Consider the following 17,863-nt stretch of genomic DNA (forward strand, 5'->3'; position numbering starts at 1 on the left):
ACTTCCAAAATCTAATTTTGAAACAAATTCACCTCATGTCCTCATGTGTAAGTTGCTTAGCTTAGGGACTATTTGTGGCCGTTCTCGACCCCATTGTTGATATATATTTATATATTTATATATACAAGAGTTGTTTCATTCTTGTACAGCCACTAGTACGCGTAGCGTTTCGGGCAGGTCCTTAATCCTATGGTCCCTGGAATACGATTCCCACGAAGAATCGTTTTTACAACCAAGTACCCATTTTACTGTTGAGTTAAACAGAGGCTTCAGTTAAGGATTTGCACCCAGTAATCCTCCCCGGCCAAGATACGAACCCAGGACAAAGCGCTCGCGGAACGCCAGGCGAGCGTCTTACCACTACTCCACGGAGACTAATAAATATACATTTAACTGTGTAACTGGTTTATTAAGACTTCTCTAAATGAATTTTAGGGTTCAGTTCCTGAGTCTATTATGTGCCTCTGTAACCCTTTCCACTACCGCCCACAGGATGGGATGTATAAATGAACTAAATTAAACTTTAATAGTAATAATTAAGTTTATTGAAGAACTACAGCTTATATAATGCATTTTGAATGTTGCATTAAAGGCTAAACACGAGCTACAGCATCACTTACAGCTGGCTGAGACTTCTTCCCACTCTTACCGTGTACATCAGGCAGTTCACACAACCCGGATGTAATCATTACAATTGGTGGAGAGGTATTATCATATGGAAATGGTTTTAACATGATGACTGTAGCCAGACAAGCAAGTTAAATTATCCAGATGTTTCCCGGAAATCTTGTGAATCTGCAATACAGCATATAGCTTTCTGTAGCGTGTCTGTATTACCAATACACCTGTCAAGGAATCTCCAGTAAGAAATATTCTGTAATTGGAAAACAACATTTGGATTGAATAGTCGTATGCGAACAGGAGGTTGTTACTGAATAATACTGTTGTGCGGAACCAGGTGATTGTAGTTTGATAAGATCACACGCTGGCTTTGTGAGACACTACAGTCATTCTAAATTGTTTGACACCTGTCAACGACGACTCCGGGGGAGGGGGGGAAGAGCCTGTCAAAAGCGACTTGGTATAGTCTGGGACCGGCCTGTCAACATCACCGTCAACAGATCTTCCAGGGAGGTGAGGAACTAACAGGTGGTGAGCAGTACACAAAGGGACAAAATGTGTCATTCTTGACGGGGTGGTCTTGGCGAGGTCTGGTCTTGGCGAGGGTGTGGTCTTGGCGAGGGTGTGGTCTTGGCGAGGTCTGGTCTTGGCGAGGTCTGGTCTACGCGGGCTCCTGCACCAGGTGACCCAGACTAAGGCAGAGACCGAGCCAGTGACCGCCCCCCTCTAGCCATAGAGCTCAGAGCAGCGAGTGACGGTCACTGTCTGGATGAGGAGAGAGGTGTGGCTGATGTACTCATCTTCAGTGCGGGTGTGAGTGACGGTGTGGTACTGCTGGTGGTAGGAGGTGAGAGTACTGGTGGAGTACTGGGGCACACGCTCAGTCTGGGTCACGAACCTGTGGCGCGGAGATAAGACTGGGTTACTTTAGCCACTGGTACTGGGTGGTGGTGGGGTTACTCACTGGTACTGGGTGGTGGTGGGGACTACTCACTGGTACTGGGTGGTGGTGGGGACTACTCACTGGTACTGGGTGGTGGTGGGGACTACTCACTGGTACTGGGTGGTGGTGGGGACTACTCACTGGTACTGGGTGGTGGTGGGGACTACTCACTGGTACTGGGTGGTGGTGGGGACTACTCACTGGTACTGGGTGGTGGTGAGGACTACTCACTGGTACTGGGTGGTGGTGGGGACTACTCACTGGTACTGGGTGGTGGTGGGGACTACTCACTGGTACTGGGTGGTGGTGGGGACTACTCACTGGTACTGGGTGGTGATGGGGACTACTCACTGGTACTGGGTGGTGGTGGGGACTACTCACTGGTACTGGGTGGTGGTGAGGACTACTCACTGGTACTGGGTGGTGGTGGGGACTACTCACTGGTACTGGGTGGTGGTGGGGACTACTCACTGGTACTGGGTGGTGGTGGGGACTACTCACTGGTACTGGGTGGTAGTGGGGACTACTCACTGGTACTGGGTGGTGGTGGGGACTACTCACTGGTACTGGGTGGTGGTGGGGACTACTCACTGGTACTGGGTGGTGGTGGGGACTACTCACTGGTACTGGGTGGTGGTGAGGACTTCTCACTGGTACTGGGTGGTGGTGGGGACTACTCACTGGTACTGGGTGGTGGTGGGGACTACTCACTGGTACTGGGTGGTGGTGGGGACTACTCACTGGTACTGGGTGGTGGTGAGGACTACTCACTGGTACTGGGTGGTGGTGGGGACTACTCACTGGTACTGGGTGGTGGTGAGGACTTGTGTGCGTCGCTGCAGGCGAGTGGAGATGACGGTGGTGGTCACGGTATCTAAGGCCGTGACCTGCCTCGTCCTGGTGACATATACGGTAGGCACCTCCGTATCTGTCACCGTCAGGGACTCCGTGACGGTCACGTACTTGGTCTCCGTCAGGAGCCGTACCTGGGACACGTACCTGGTTCCTGTCAACACCTGAGAAGGGCAGAACCAGTCACACTTCTCAGTGGGAATTTATATATGATTATTATTGATTATATATGTCTATGGGGTAGGACTATTAGTAATGTATCTTTAGATACTATCCTTGAAATATGTTATATGATATAAGAGCGAGGATAGGACCTGTGTGGTGGCTAGGAGGCGCGCCGGAGGATAGGACGTGAGGGTCTGGGTTTGTGTCACAGTCTCCTGCTTCAGCCGCCACTCCGTCACCTCCTGTAAAACCAAAGAATGGGGCAATGGTTACTGAGGCAATGAGGCAAAGGTAACTGGGGCAATGGGGCAAAGGTTACTGGGGCAATGGGGTTCAGGAACTGATCCCATTGTCACAAAATTCGTTTATCTAAACCTAGTTACAACAGTATAAGACTGATGTAACCTGCTCATTAATGTAAGTTAATCAACACTACCTTCACAGTCTATCAAACTAAAACCACCGTGACCTTTTTAAGGGCCTTACACAGTTTAGTTCATTTATTATGCACCCCATACCCACCCTGTGGGCAGAAGTGGAAGGGTTACAGAGGCACATAATGGGCTCAGGGACTGAACCCCACAATTCATTTAGCGAAGCAAGTTACAAACTTAATGAGCTAGTTACAAAATTCAATGCACATCGTCACAATACAATGGGCTCGAGACCGACCACAAGTACAGTCTCTAAATTAAGCAACTGACATATGTGGAGAGCAAGTGTCACAATTGATGTTTGTCTTGCACACCGCCCCCCATCCAGTGGGCAGCGGTGGATAGGTTACAATCACTTAGTTACTACCTACAGTTAGCAAACTGTGGACGATTGGCTAATAATTCTGGTAGCAGATAATTTTTAATGAAATATTTGCACATCTCTTGAACATTTCTTATAGAATTGTCTCTGAATTCGCGTTTCTTTTCGGGGCCTAACGAATAAGGGTTTACGAATAATTTAGTTAACACAGTTTACATTTGGTCAGATCTACATCAGCCGGTAATGAAAATTTCCTCAGGAGTTAGATTTGGTGTTACGTCCACTGCCAGGTCTCTTTATCGAGGCGCCTCAGGAAGGTAGTACTTTCCCTTCATTGTGAACTGTTCCCCCTTGGTCTCCTGTCCGCTATTCCTATTTCCATCACTTTACACTTGCTAGTGTTGAACTCCAGTAGCCATTTCACTGACCATCTCTGCGACTTGTTCAACTCCTCTTTGAAAATCCTATATAACCTGTCATAACTCGTCAATTTATTTCGCGTCATCCGCGAACATCGACATATAAGACTCAACTCCTGTAGACATGTCATTTACGTATATTAGAAATAGAATTGGTTCCAGCACCGATCCCTGAGGTACTCCACTCGTTGCTGTTTGTCATTCCGACTTCTCGCCACTTACTGTCACTCTGGCTCCTGCCTGTTAGATAATTCCTTACACATGTTAGGAGTGTTCCGGTTACTCTTGCCCGCCTCTCAAGTTTGTTTGGTAATCTCCTATGCGGCACTTTATCAAAGGCTTTTAGGCAGTCCAGAAATATGCAATATGCCTATCCTTCCCTGTCCTACCTTATTCTTGTTATTTTATTATAGAATTCCAGAAGGTTTGTTAGGCATGTTTTCCCTGCCATGTTGGTGTGTGTGTTTACATACATAATTCTAATTACACACCTAACTTACCTATGTAAGTGTGCACACGGTCAGAAAGGTGTGGGGGACGAGGTACCTGGTAGACGGTAGTAGGCACGTGGAGGATGGAGGTGGTGTAGGAGGTGGAGGGGAAGGTCCTGGTAGAGGTGAGGGTCACATGTCTAGTGCTGAGGGGACACGAGGCTCCCAGCTGTCCTCTGCCTCCCTCGGCGCCTGACACCGCACCGGGACTCACATGGTACCCAGCCGTCACGCCCATACACGCCGCCGCCACCACTAACACGATGCTTGAACACATCCTGAACAAAGATAAACATCTATAAATATATATATATAGAATTATATAACTGAAAACTCCACACCCCAGAAGGATTCGAACCTTTGTAGGGTCCACAAAGTGAGGTGATTCGATGAAATATCTATGCCCAAGTTTACTACCAAGTGCTGTCGGGATGTTGGGAAAATAGCCTCGGCTACCAATGTCTTTTGAATAGTCACGGTGGTCGAGTAGTTAAGAATCAGGTACGCCATGTGCATAGTGTTCCTGGCTATTTGGGTTCGAATCCGTCTGGGGTGTGGAGTTTTCAGTTGCATATACGCTTGGGGACCATTCAAGCTTGTTCGCATATAGAAAAATCGTTCCTTCGTGGTCTAACACTAAGACAGGAATTTCCTTAAGTACTTTTCGTATTTAATAATACTTCTGAAGGTGTATTATTAAGTACTAATATTGGGGGAGTGGGTAGCACAAGGTACAGCGCAAGTTTGAAGCACAAGGTAGGAAACTATGAGACTGAAATTAAGTACTTTTTGGTTTTATTTTTGAATAAGGCGTAAGTTGGAACATTTGTTAGTTCATTAAGGAGTGAATTCCTGGGGTGTTTCCTGGGGTATGCTCTTAATGTCTCTCATAAACACAGCAGTAATTACAAGAACAAAACCCATATACAAAATAGTTTACCTTAAACCTTGGCCACATAAACTTACTCATTACAGAAATGTACAGCACATACTCCAACATACAAGATGACAAGAACACAACCCCAACATATAATGGGGAGAAAAGAACACAACCCCACCACATACTGAGGTGACAAGATCACAACCCCAACATATAATGAGGTGACAAGAACACAACAACAAAGAATGTTACAAGATTACAACCACAACATAGAATAAGGAGACAAGAACTTAGAATGCTGAGCCTTACATCTGAATGACGTATGATAGATAAAGGCACAAACAAAAGTCTTGATCCTGACAACTGACAAAAAGCGCCACTGTTTATTGTTTATTCTCCTGACGCTATGACGAGTAGGTCTACCTGGTCGAACATTGTTCACTTGGGCAATATGAACAAACCATTCCTGCTCAGTGTTCACCTTGACGCTGTGAACAAGCAGTGATATGTGTTCACCCAGACACTGAACAAAATCTATATAACGTTTACAGGCTACAATAACTCGCGTAGGAATATTCTTAAATGTAGGTATTAAAAATCTTAAAATTCAGCTATTTACAAAACCAATACAAAAAAACCTTCCCAGCCCCAATAACACCTTAGAGTGTCCATACCCGAGGAGTGACCTTGTGACCTCTTGTCCCGAGTGAGCTGCACTGACCCGGAGTGGCTTCAGTGGGGACCTTTTATCGCCAATCTCCTCCGTACTTTCACCAGCGTCCTCGTTACCATAGCCAGGACAGCTCTTGGGCCACATAGCTACCTCCAGGAGGCTGCAGCAGCTCCTAGTCTTCGTTATTCTTGAGGGAGTTAGTCTTCAGAGGGAGCTATGGGGGAAACTCTACTGTTGGAGGGCATTCTTGGGGCACTTTATTATTACGTTGGCATAGTGGGGTGCCCGGGCCTTCATACCCGGAAGACAGTGAGCGATCATTAGCCCTGCCCGAGCCATCCCGTTATTTTATCCTGAGCCTCGCATTCCATCTTCCCCTTGCTCGCCCCTTAGTCAGACAACACCCATTGTTGTTTCCTTGCTCGCCCCTTAGCTAGGTATCAGACATGTTCCCCTGCTTGTCCCTAATTAAAGCTAGATGTACACCAACACACTCTACACCTTTACAGCTCCCGCAGTCCACTTACCCCTCACACCAATCACTTATCCTTTGTTATAATAATAATAATAATAATAATAATAATAATAATTTTTATTCAGATAAAAATACATACATTCAAAATGAGTTACAAGCAGAATGTTGGATTTCTAGATAGAGAAATATCTAAAAAATCAACAGTATATATGCATAAAATATTTAGGCTTATATACTAGGCCTAAAGTCAATTTATTCTCTCTCTCTCTCTCTCTCTCTCTCTCTCTCTCTCTCTCTCTCTCTCTCTCTCTCTCTCTCTTTCTCTCTCTCTCTCTCTCTGTCTGTTTGCTCTGTTTGTAACTTAGACTAGGGTTCATTAAGGTGTCAAATGACGTATCTAGTGAAACTGCAAGCAAGAGCTGTTATCCTACCTCATCTCAGTTTAAACCTATTCCTAGAGATCCTTTTATTTCATAACCCTATTATATGCATCGTTATGAATAAACTTTATTCATTAAGTAATAATCGTATAAGGAACAGGAAGAGCCTGTAGCCAACTGTGTGCCAGAGCCTTCATGTGATCAGGTGACCTGATCTCCCATGTATCAACCTGTTGAGCGAGCAAGTTTCAGATGCGCGTCAGCCTCGGAATGAATGATCGCTGATGGAGTGATTTTCTTGAGAAAAGCACTTACAGCATAAAACTGTTGAAGATTGAGAGCCTAATGCTAAGGGTGGCAATTACTGGTAGTCCACGGAGTTGGGCCAGGTGCGGAACTTTGAGAATGTTGGTTCACCAACGTGTGTGTGTGTGTCTCTCTCTCTCTCTCTATAGAGAGAGAGAGAGAGAGAGAGAGAGAGAGAGAGAGAGAGAGAGAGAGAGAGAGAGAGAATCTGTCTATTTATATCTATCTATATGGGAATACTGCAGGGCCCCACCTCATTATGTGGTGGGGGCCATTATGTATCTAGTGGCCTCCATGAGGACAGAAAGCCGGCGACTTGTCAAAGCCCCCACCCCATTTGTCCTGATGAGTTTACCTTTTTGGATCTTAAATTGCAGCAGTGTGAGTGAGTGAGTGAGTGAGTGACTCCGTATAATATTCATAGTTGGGGATTGGTAGCCTGTACTTAGGTTTACAGAGTTCCACGTAGACCAAGTACCAACCTTTCCTGGGATGCAACTCACAACAGTTGCCTAACTCCCGGGTGCCTCTTAACTGCTAGGTGAACGGAGGCATTAGGTGCAAGAAAAAGTGCCCACCCGTTTCTGTCCTGCTTGAGGAGTGAGCCAGGGGCCCTATAGTTGTGAGCCGAGGACGCAGGCTATTGTGCTACAGGATCCTTATGCATTTATATATGCATGTGTGTGTATATGTTAATATGTATGTATGATTTGAGTTTGTATATATGTATGATTTGAGTTTGAATGTATGTATGATTTGAGTTTGTATGTATGTATGTATGTGTGCATGATTTGAGTTTGTATGTGTGTATGATTTGAGTTTGTATGTGTGTGTTCATGTTTGTGTATTTGTGTATGATAAATTAACCAACACATTCACAGACAAATACAAAAACCCTCTCGTTTTATTTCAATATTTTTGAAACTTGATTTTTCATTAAAAACAGTACATTTATTCCTAATAATAACTTTATTTTAAAACACTAAAATTTGTTCCACTAAACATCTAAATACTTTCTAGTAAGATACAAATACTCTTCATTTACCATGTAAATATAAGTAATAAAATTAACGCTGCCACCCAGTGCCTGACTCGAATGCTGGAAAGATTTCTTTACGATGAAAGATTTCTTCAGATTCTTGCTGAAGTTTTCTTTAATTTAATCTAAAGAGAGAGAGAGAGACAAAGCATAGACGGACATGAGAACATGTTGAAATATGGTGATAAAATTTTCAGCAGACTTAAAAATCTCTATTTACCTCCTGGTCGAGAATAAAAAGCAAAACCATGCGAATAATGAAATGTTAAAATCTATTTTATGAGTTGTTTCACCCATTGGGACATTATCTCAACACAAATTATTCTTATTCTTAACACACACGAACAAAAAGAATACATTTATAATGCACACAAGTAAATGTGGGTGGTCGTGCTGGCTATGAGGTAAGCTCGGTTCTTGGAACAATAAGGTTGGGTACTGTCTTTCTAAGACGTCTCTGTTATTCTCTGCAGTCTATTGTCTAGTCGCATCGTTGTCTGCTCTGTTGGCGTAGCAGGTGAGCCAGTGAACCACAAGAAACATTCTTTGCCTAGTAATCCTTTGATACATGGAGAGTTTACATTACGGTTGAGAAAAAATATATACATATGAAAAAAAAACAGGACGGCTGTTGTCGCTTCGAATTGAGGTAAGGCGGAGCCAGGCATGGCTGGTGAGCAATTGTCCTGGAAGGCCTGCCCGAGCGGTGTTTTGTGGGCCCTTTGGTAAAGAAAGACTCAAAAGAGTTCTTTATTCGCGAGAATCATTCAGATGAAGAACAATATTCGTTTTGTTTGGGTTTGCTTTTGTGAGTTGACTATCAGCCGCCACATGCTCCGCCGTCCACTGCTGCTAATTTATCCACACGGGGAAAATTGTATTTTTGGTTTCATTTTGTAACTGAATTGGGGGCTCCCGGACTCGATACTAAAGAGCCAATGTCACTGTTTAAGTTACACAAAAGGGAGTTTGCTTACTCTTGCTCGCATTTACAACACAACGCTATTCTGGTTTATGTACACGAATGGAAAAGGAAGGTAAAATATGTTTAATCTTGCCGGACACAGTAATTGTAGAAAGCTGGGAGAAAGCTGAATGAAAGCTGAAAGAAAGCTGAGCAAAAGCTGAACAAAAGCTGGGAGAGAGCAGGGAGGAAGAGCGAGGAAAAGTGGGAAGGAGTTGAGACTTCGATGTCGATATAGGTGGTACCTGAGACAGTCTGCAAGAACATGCTTTGTTTAGACTTCATTTTGTATTACGTAAAAATTAAGTTACGGTATTTCATAATTTGAGATATGGGCCAGCCTGAAATGGGATAAGATATTACCAGAATTGTTCTATCAGCAACCAGCATCTTACCTCCTTTATCAGCACCAGCTCTGCACACCTACAACAATGGTTGTTAGTCGGTAAACTAGTACAGCTACAATCACGGAACAAAAGTATAGGTTTTTATGGTAGATATCTGCCTTATCTAATTAAAGCTAATTATGGAAGATACATTCAAACATTTTGTCCAGTAATCAATGATAATACAAGTTTATGAAGCTATTCTAGTGGAGATTTGAATCTTGTTTTACTGTAGACGGTAACGAGATTCCCAGTCATACTAGAGGTGGAAGCGGAACCTTTCGCTTCCACCGTGTCCGTGGAAGGTGGTTCCGTGTCGCAGGTGTGACACGACACAGTCCCCAGCAGGTGTGTGACACGACACAGTTCCCAGCAGGTGTGTGACACGACACAGTTCCCAGCAGGTGTGTGACACGACACAGTTCCCAGCAGGTGTGTGACACGACACAGTTCCCAGCAGGTGTGTGACACGACAGTCCCCAGATGTGTGACACGACACAGTCCTCAGCAGGTGTATGACACAACACAGTCCCCAGTAGGTGTATGACACAACACAGTCCTCAGCAGGTGTGAGTTCACCCTGGAAACCAGTATTTGTTGACTGAACAGTAAGCATGTCACCTCTCGGACTAAGGGTCGACACACAGACCTAGGGTCGACAGTGGTCTGCTGCACTACTACTAGTAGTACTATCACAGTAAGTAGTACTACTGTTATTGGTGCTATTATAGTCGTTTTGTTTGGACAAAAAGCGTATGTGTGTAAAATTGCCTGAGTATAGTTAAAGGATGAGAGCTATGCTAGTGGTGTCATGTCTTCCTAGTACTCTTTGTCGTATAATGCTTTGAAACTACTAACGGGTTTGGCCTTCACCACCTCACTTAGCTTGTCCCAACCGTCTACCACTCTGTTTGCAAAAAGAAAACTTTACAATATTTTTTCGGCACCTTTGATTCATTAACTTGAATCTTTGATTTCTTGTTCTTGAGGTTGCCAGCTTCGTAAATTCCTCTTTGTCAATTTGGTAGATTCCTGCTATTATTTTGTAAGTGGTCACATCGCCTCTTTTTCTTGTCTTCTACTTTTGGCATATTTAACGCCTCTAGCCTCTCTTCATAATTCTTGTTTTCAGTTCCGGAAATCATTTTGTATCATGCCTTTCCACCTTTTCCAGTTTATTCATGTGCTTCTAGATATATGGGCACCATACAACTGCTGCATATTCCAATTTTGGTCTCGCAAAAGTCACGAACTCTTGTTTAGTATTTTTCACTATTCTTGAAATACAGTATAATGTATGAGGGAAGCCAAACCATGCAACACTACATGTGTGTGAGTCAAAACACCCATTTCACTTATAGTAAAAGGAGTGTAACGTACGATTATGTTACGTTGTTGGGTTGATTAGATACAGTGTTTAGTGAGTTTCATATTTATTTAGTAGTCCTGGATACAGCAGTGTCGTAGACGTTGAGACGAAGCCTGGAGCAGAGCAGAGAGCTGAGTGAGGCCGGAGTCGTGGAGCTCTATGTGGGAGAGCGTGGCGGCTCGATTGAGAATTGTGAGTGTCTGAACTCGGGGAGCGAGAGCGTGGTGGCTCGATGCGGTCGTAGTCTGCTGTCTGCTCTGTGTCGAAGCTGTAGCGTCTTGGGTTGATTAGGACTGTACACGCCGAGTGCTACATTGTTGACTGTGGAAATTGAACTGTCTTCTATTCATCAAATCGTTGCAGCTTCCTCCAACAAGGTGAGAAGAGTATTACCTGTAATTGGGGAAAGGATTGTAGCTTCTGTAATTAGTTATGCTATTAAGATAATGAGATAATGGAGCGAGTATAAGATTAACTCGCTACAGGAGAAATGCTTGGAGTGACAGTAATTACCTAAGTGTAGTTACAGGATGAGAGCTACACTTGTGGTATCTCTGTGCACATGCGGCTCACGCTTGGGTACAAATAATACTGGGAATATGGGACAGGTGTTAATGATAATGACGCCAAGTGAAACCTATGTGGTATGTTAAAGTCTCACACCATTACACACCTCACCCATTATGTGCCTGATTGCCCGTTGATTAATGTATATAGAAACACTGAGATTAGGACTGTTCCTGAACAAATAGTCTGGATGTGTCACAACAGAAAGGTTGATGATATTCTGGAGAGATATAAGAATTTTGCATCAAGATTGTAACTTTGTTGAATTGTCTGAATGTCTCTTGCAAATTGTCTATATACCTAGTTATGTGTGTATGTGTGTGTACGTCTGATACCATACTACTGTACTTGTGTAAATGTACATAAATGTGGCTATGGGGAAATAGCCTCGGCTACCATCAGCTTTTGTCCGGTCGTGATGGTCGAGTGGATAAGGTGCCTTGTACACCAGTTGCATAGTGCTCCTGGCAGTATGGGTTCGAGTCGCTTCTGGGGTGAGAGTTTTCAGTTGCATATATGCCTGGGGACCATTCAGGCTTGTTTGCATATATATACATAATATATATAAGGGGGCGCCGCCCTGCGAGCCCTCGTGCCAAACTGGAGTATTCTGATGAGCGATCCTGTGCTCGGAAGACGTATTGTCCTTATTTCAGCCAAAGTCAGGGTAATTTTCTATTTAAACGCAAAGTTCAGCAAGCTTAGGTATATCTATTCCCATCTACGCAATATTGTCACAGAATGCGGTACCCGCTCGGTACCGGATTCTGGATTCTGGATAATGTAACTATTACCGGATTACTGGATAATCCGGTAATCCGGTAATAGTTACATTAACGAAGATACAGAGGAGTAACTCCACTCCACACGCGTTTGCCTACAGGTGCATCAGGACTGTAGTATTTAATCCATGTTCATCTGCGATCTTAAGAGCGATCCGTCACCATATCACTAAGTAAACCGTGTATAAGGAATCTAGGAAAATGATTCCCATTGTTTGAGTTCAAAGTTCTGAGTGAATTAACATAAAATTGTGGACTGCTGTAGACTCCGTTTTATTTCGTCCACTGTGCTGTCCAACCCGTGTGCTTAACACGTGTTGCCCATATCGTTACACCAGTGTTCCACCAGCAGAGCACACTGCTCGAATCTTACCTTGCTGTGTGCAGAAAAATGCACTCGTGCCTCCACCCACCATCTGTGAGGCAAGCGATTCTCGCCATTGTGGCCCGGTAGCTTCCCACTCCCGCCAGCCTTACAAGTCACGCTGGGAAGCTAACCACCCCCTCACCTAAAATCGCGATTTTCGCCGCTACCGGCCAAAAATCGCGCGATTTTCGCCGCTAGCGGCCAGAAACTATGCGATTTTTGCAGCTAGCGGACAAAAATAGCGCGATTTTCGCCGCTAGCGGCCAAAAACCATGTGATTTTTGCAGCTGGCGGGCAAAAATCGTGCGAATTTCGCCGCTACCTGCCAAAAATCGACCGATTTTTTCGCTAACGGCGAAAAAAGGGGCTATTTTCGCCGGTAGCGGCCAAAAATGGGGCGATTTTCGCCGCTAGCAGCCAAAAATCGTGCAAATTTCGCCGCTAGCAGCCAAAAATCGTGCAAATTTCGCCGCTAGCGGCCAAAAATCGTGCGAATTTCGCCACTAGCGGCCAAAAATCGCGCGATTTTTGCCGCTAGCGGCCAGAAACTATGCGATTTTTGCAGCTGGCGGGCAAAAATAGCGCGATTTTCGCTGCTAGTGGCCAAAAACCATGCGATTTTCGCAGCTGGCGGGCAAAAATCGCGCGAATTTTGCCGCTACCTGCCAAAAATCGACCGATTTTCGCCGCTAACGGCGAAAAAAGGGGCTATTTTCGCCGCTAGCGGCCAAAAATGGGGCGATTTTCGCCGCTAGCGGCCGAAAACCTAGCTATTTTCGCCGCTAGCGGCCAAAAACCATGCGATTTTCGCAGCTGGCGGGCAAAAATAGCGCGATTTTCGCCGCAAGCGGCCAAAAACCATGCGATTTTCGCAGCTGGCGGGCAAAAATCGCGATTTTCGCCGCTACCGGCCAAAAATAGCGCGATTTTCGCCGCTAGCGGCCAAAATCCATGCGATTTTCGCAGCTACCGGGCAAAAATCGCGATTTTCGCCGCTACCGGCCAAAAATCGCGCGATTTTCGCTGCTACCGGCCAGAAACTATGCGATTTTTGCAGCTGGCGGGCAAAAATAGCGCGATTTTCGCCGCTACCGGCCAAAAACCGCGCGATTTTCGCCGCTAGCGGCCAAAAACCATGCGATTTTCGCAGCTGGCGAGCAAAAATCGCAATTTTCGCCGCTACCGGCCAAAAATAGCGCGATTTTCGCCGCTAGCGGCCAGAAACTATGCGATTTTTGCAGCTGGCGGGCAAAAATCGCGATTTTCGCCGCTACCGGCCAAAAACCGCGCGATTTTCGCCGCTAGCGGCCAAAAACCGTGCGATTTTCGCCACTAGCGGCCAAAAACCATGCGATTTTCGCAGCTGGCGGGCAAAAATCGCGATTTTCGCCGCTACCGGCCTAAAATAGCGCGATTTTCGCCGCTAGCGGCCAAAAACCATGCGATTTTCGCAGCTGGCGGGCAAAAATCGCGATTTTTGCCGCTACCGGCCAAAAACCGTGCGATTTTAGCCGCTAGCGGCCAAAAATCGGGCGATTTTTGCGGCTAACGGCCGAAAACCGCGCTATTTTCGACACTAGCGGCCAGAAACCATGCGATTTTTGCAGCTGGCGGGCAAAAATTGCGCGAATTTCGCCGCTACCTGCCAAAAATCGACCGATTTTCGCCGCTAGCGGCCAAATATGGGGCGATTTTCGCCGCTAGCGGCCAAAAATCGTGCAAATTTCGCCGCTAGCGGCGAAAAATCGTGCGAATATAGCCGCTAGCGGCCAAAAATCGCGCGATTTTCGCCGCTAGCGGCCAGAAACTATGCGATTTTTGCAGCTGGCGGGCAAAAATAGCGCGATTTTCGCCGCTACCGGCCAAAAACCGCGCGATTTTCACCGATAGTGTCCAAAATCCATGCGATTTTCGCAGCTGGCGGGCAAAAATCGCGATTTTCGCCGCTACCGGCCAAAAATCGCGCGATTTTCGCCGCTAGCGGCCAGAAACTATGCGATTTTTGCAGCTGGCGGGCAAAAATAGCGTGATTTTCGCCGCTACCGGCCAAAAACCGCGCGATTTTCACCGCTAGCGGCAAAAATCCATGCGATTTTCGCAGCTGGCGGGCAAAAATCGCGATTTTCGCCGCTACCGACCAAAAATCGCGCGATTTTCGCGGCTAGCGGCCAGAAACTATGCGATTTTTTCAGCTGGCGGGCAAAAATAGCGCGATTTTCGCCGCTACCTGCCAAAAATCGACCGATTTTCGCCGCTAACGGCGAAAAAGGGGGCTATTTTCGCCGCTAGCGGCCAAAAATGGGGCGATTTTAGCCGCTAGTAGGCAAAAATCGTGCAAATTTCGCCGCTAGCGGTCAAAAATCGTGCGAATTTCGCCACTAGCGGCCAAAAATCGCGCGATTTTCGCCGCTAGCGGCCAGAAACTATGCGATTTTTGCAGCTGGCGGGAAAAAATAGCCCGATTTTCGCCGCTACCGTCCAAAAACCGCGCGATTTTCGCCGCTAGCGGCCAAAAAACATGCGATTTTCGCAGCTGGCGGGCAAAAAACGCGATTTTCGCCACTACCGGCCAAAAATAGCGCGATTTTCGCCGCTAGCGGCCAAAAACCGTGCGATTTTCGCCGCTAGCGGCCAAAAATCAGGCGATTTTTGCGGCTGGCGGGCAAAAATCGCGAATTTCGCTGCTACCGGCCAAAAATAGCGCGATTTTCGCCGCTAGCGGCCGAAAACCTAGCTATTTTCGCCGCTAGCGGCCAAAAACCATGTGATTTTCGCAGCTGGCGGGCAAAAATAGCGCGATTTTCGCCGCAAGCGGCCAAAAACCATGCGATTTTCGCAGCTGGCGGGCAAAAATCGCGATTTTCGCCGCTACCGGCCAAAAATAGTGCGATTTTCGCCACTAGCGGCCAAAAACCGTGCGATTTTAGCCGCTAGCGTCCAAAAATCGGGCGATTTTTGCGGCTAACGGCTGAAAACCGCGCTATTTTCGACGCTAGCGACCAGAAACTATTGCGATTTTTGCAGCTGGCGGGCAAAAATCGCGGGAATTTCGCCGCTACCTGCCAAAAATCTACCGATTTTCGCCGCTAGCGGCCAAAAAAGGGGCTATTTTCGCCGCTAGCGGCCAAAAATGGGGCGATATTCGCCGCTGGCGGCCAAAAATCGTGCAAATTTCGCCGCTAGCGGCCAAAAATCGTGCGAATTTCGCCGCTAGCGGCCAAAAATCGCGAGATTTTCGCCGTTAGCGGCCAGAAACTATGCGATTTTTGCAGCTGGCAAGCAAAAATAGCGCGATTTTTGCCGCTACCGTCCAAAAACCGCGCGATTTTCGCCGCTAGCGGCCAAAAACCGTGCGATTTTCGCCGCTTGCGGCCAGAAACTATGCGATTTTTGTAGCTGGCGGGAAAAAATAGCGCAATTTTCGCCGCTACGGGCCAAAAACCGCGCGTTTTTCACCGCTAGCGGCCAAAATCCATGCGATTTTCGAAGCTGGCGGGCAAAAAACGCGATTTTCGCCGCTACCGGCCAAAAACCATGCGATTTTCGCAGTTGGCGGGCAAAAATCGCGATTTGCGCCGCTACCGGCCAAAAATAGCGTGATTTCCGCCGCTAGCGGCCAAAAACCGTGCGATTTTAGCCGCTAGTGGCCAAAAATCGGGCAATTTTTGCGGCTAACGGCCGAAAACCGCGCTATTTTCGACGCTAGCGGCAAGAAACCATTGCGATTTTTGCAGCTGGCGGGCAAAAATCGCGCGAATTTCGCCGCTACCTGCCAAAAATCGACCGATTTTCGCCGCTAGCGGCGAAAAAAGGGGCTATTTTCCCCGCTAGCGGCCAAAAATGGGGCGATTTTCCCCGCTAGCGGCTAAAAATCGTGCGAATTTCGCCGCTAGCGGCCAAAAATCGCGCGATTTTCGCCGCTTGCGGCCAGAAACTATGCGATTTTTGCAGCTGGCGGGCAAAAATCGTGCAAATTTCGCCGCTACCGTCCAAAAACCGCGCGATTTTCGCCGCTAGCGGCCAAAAAACATGCGATTTTTGCAGCTGGCGGGCAAAAAACACGATTTTCGCCGCTACCGGCCAAAAATCGCGCGATTTTAGCCGCTACCGGCCAAAAACCGCGCGATTTTCACCGCTAGCGACCAAAATCCATGCGATTTTCGCAGCTGGCGGGCAAAAATCGCGATTTTCGCCGCTACCGGCCAAAAATCGCGCGATTTTCGCCGCTAGCGGCCAGAAACTATGCGATTTTTGCAGCTGGCGGGCAAAAATAGCGTGATTTTCGCCGCTACCGGCCAAAAACCGCGCGATTTTCACCGCTAGCGGCAAAAATCCATGCGATTTTCGCAGCTGGCGGGCAAAAATCGCGATTTTCGCCGCTACCGACCAAAAATCGCGCGATTTTCGCGGCTAGCGGCCAGAAACTATGCGATTTTTTCAGCTGGCGGGCAAAAATAGCGCGATTTTCGCCGCTACCTGCCAAAAATCGACCGATTTTCGCCGCTAACGGCGAAAAAGGGGGCTATTTTCGCCGCTAGCGGCCAAAAATGGGGCGATTTTAGCCGCTAATAGGCAAAAATCGTGCAAATTTCGCCGCTAGCGGTCAAAAATCGTGCGAATTTCGCCACTAGCGGCCAAAAATCGCGCGATTTTCGCCGCTAGCGGCCAGAAACTATGCGATTTTTGCAGCTGGCGGGAAAAAATAGCCCGATTTTCGCCGCTACCGTCCAAAAACCGCGCGATTTTCGCCGCTAGCGGCCAAAAAACATGCGATTTTCGCAGCTGGCGGGCAAAAAACGCGATTTTCGCCACTACCGGCCAAAAATAGCGCGATTTTCGCCGCTAGCGGCCAAAAACCGTGCGATTTTCGCCGCTAGCGGCCAAAAATCAGGCGATTTTTGCGGCTGGCGGGCAAAAATCGCGAATTTCGCTGCTACCGGCCAAAAATAGCGCGATTTTCGCCGCTAGCGGCCGAAAACCTAGCTATTTTCGCCGCTAGCGGCCAAAAACCATGTGATTTTCGCAGCTGGCGGGCAAAAATAGCGCGATTTTCGCCGCAAGCGGCCAAAAACCATGCGATTTTCGCAGCTGGCGGGCAAAAATCGCGATTTTCGCCGCTACCGGCCAAAAATAGTGCGATTTTCGCCACTAGCGGCCAAAAACCGTGCGATTTTAGCCGCTAGCGTCCAAAAATCGGGCGATTTTTGCGGCTAACGGCTGAAAACCGCGCTATTTTCGACGCTAGCGACCAGAAACTATTGCGATTTTTGCAGCTGGCGGGCAAAAATCGCGGGAATTTCGCCGCTACCTGCCAAAAATCTACCGATTTTCGCCGCTAGCGGCCAAAAAAGGGGCTATTTTCGCCGCTAGCGGCCAAAAATGGGGCGATATTCGCCGCTGGCGGCCAAAAATCGTGCAAATTTCGCCG

General features: G+C 46.9%; 1 protein-coding gene across 1 annotated transcript; it reads right to left on the bottom strand.

Moving 5' to 3' along the window:
* Positions 1-1,347: 1,347 nt before the first annotated feature.
* Positions 1,348-5,944, bottom strand: LOC123772542 (uncharacterized). Its single transcript, XM_069326146.1, has 4 exons — positions 5,849-5,944; positions 2,731-2,823; positions 2,366-2,580; positions 1,348-1,519 (listed from the first exon to the last, which is right to left on the bottom strand). The coding sequence occupies exons 1-4, from the start codon at positions 5,942-5,944 to the stop codon at positions 1,348-1,350; spliced, it is 576 nt and encodes a 191-aa protein (XP_069182247.1).
* Positions 5,945-17,863: the final 11,919 nt, after the last annotated feature.

This window comes from Procambarus clarkii, chromosome 17 (genome assembly GCF_040958095.1).
Source record: "Procambarus clarkii isolate CNS0578487 chromosome 17, FALCON_Pclarkii_2.0, whole genome shotgun sequence".
NCBI lineage: Eukaryota > Metazoa > Arthropoda > Malacostraca > Decapoda > Cambaridae > Procambarus > Procambarus clarkii.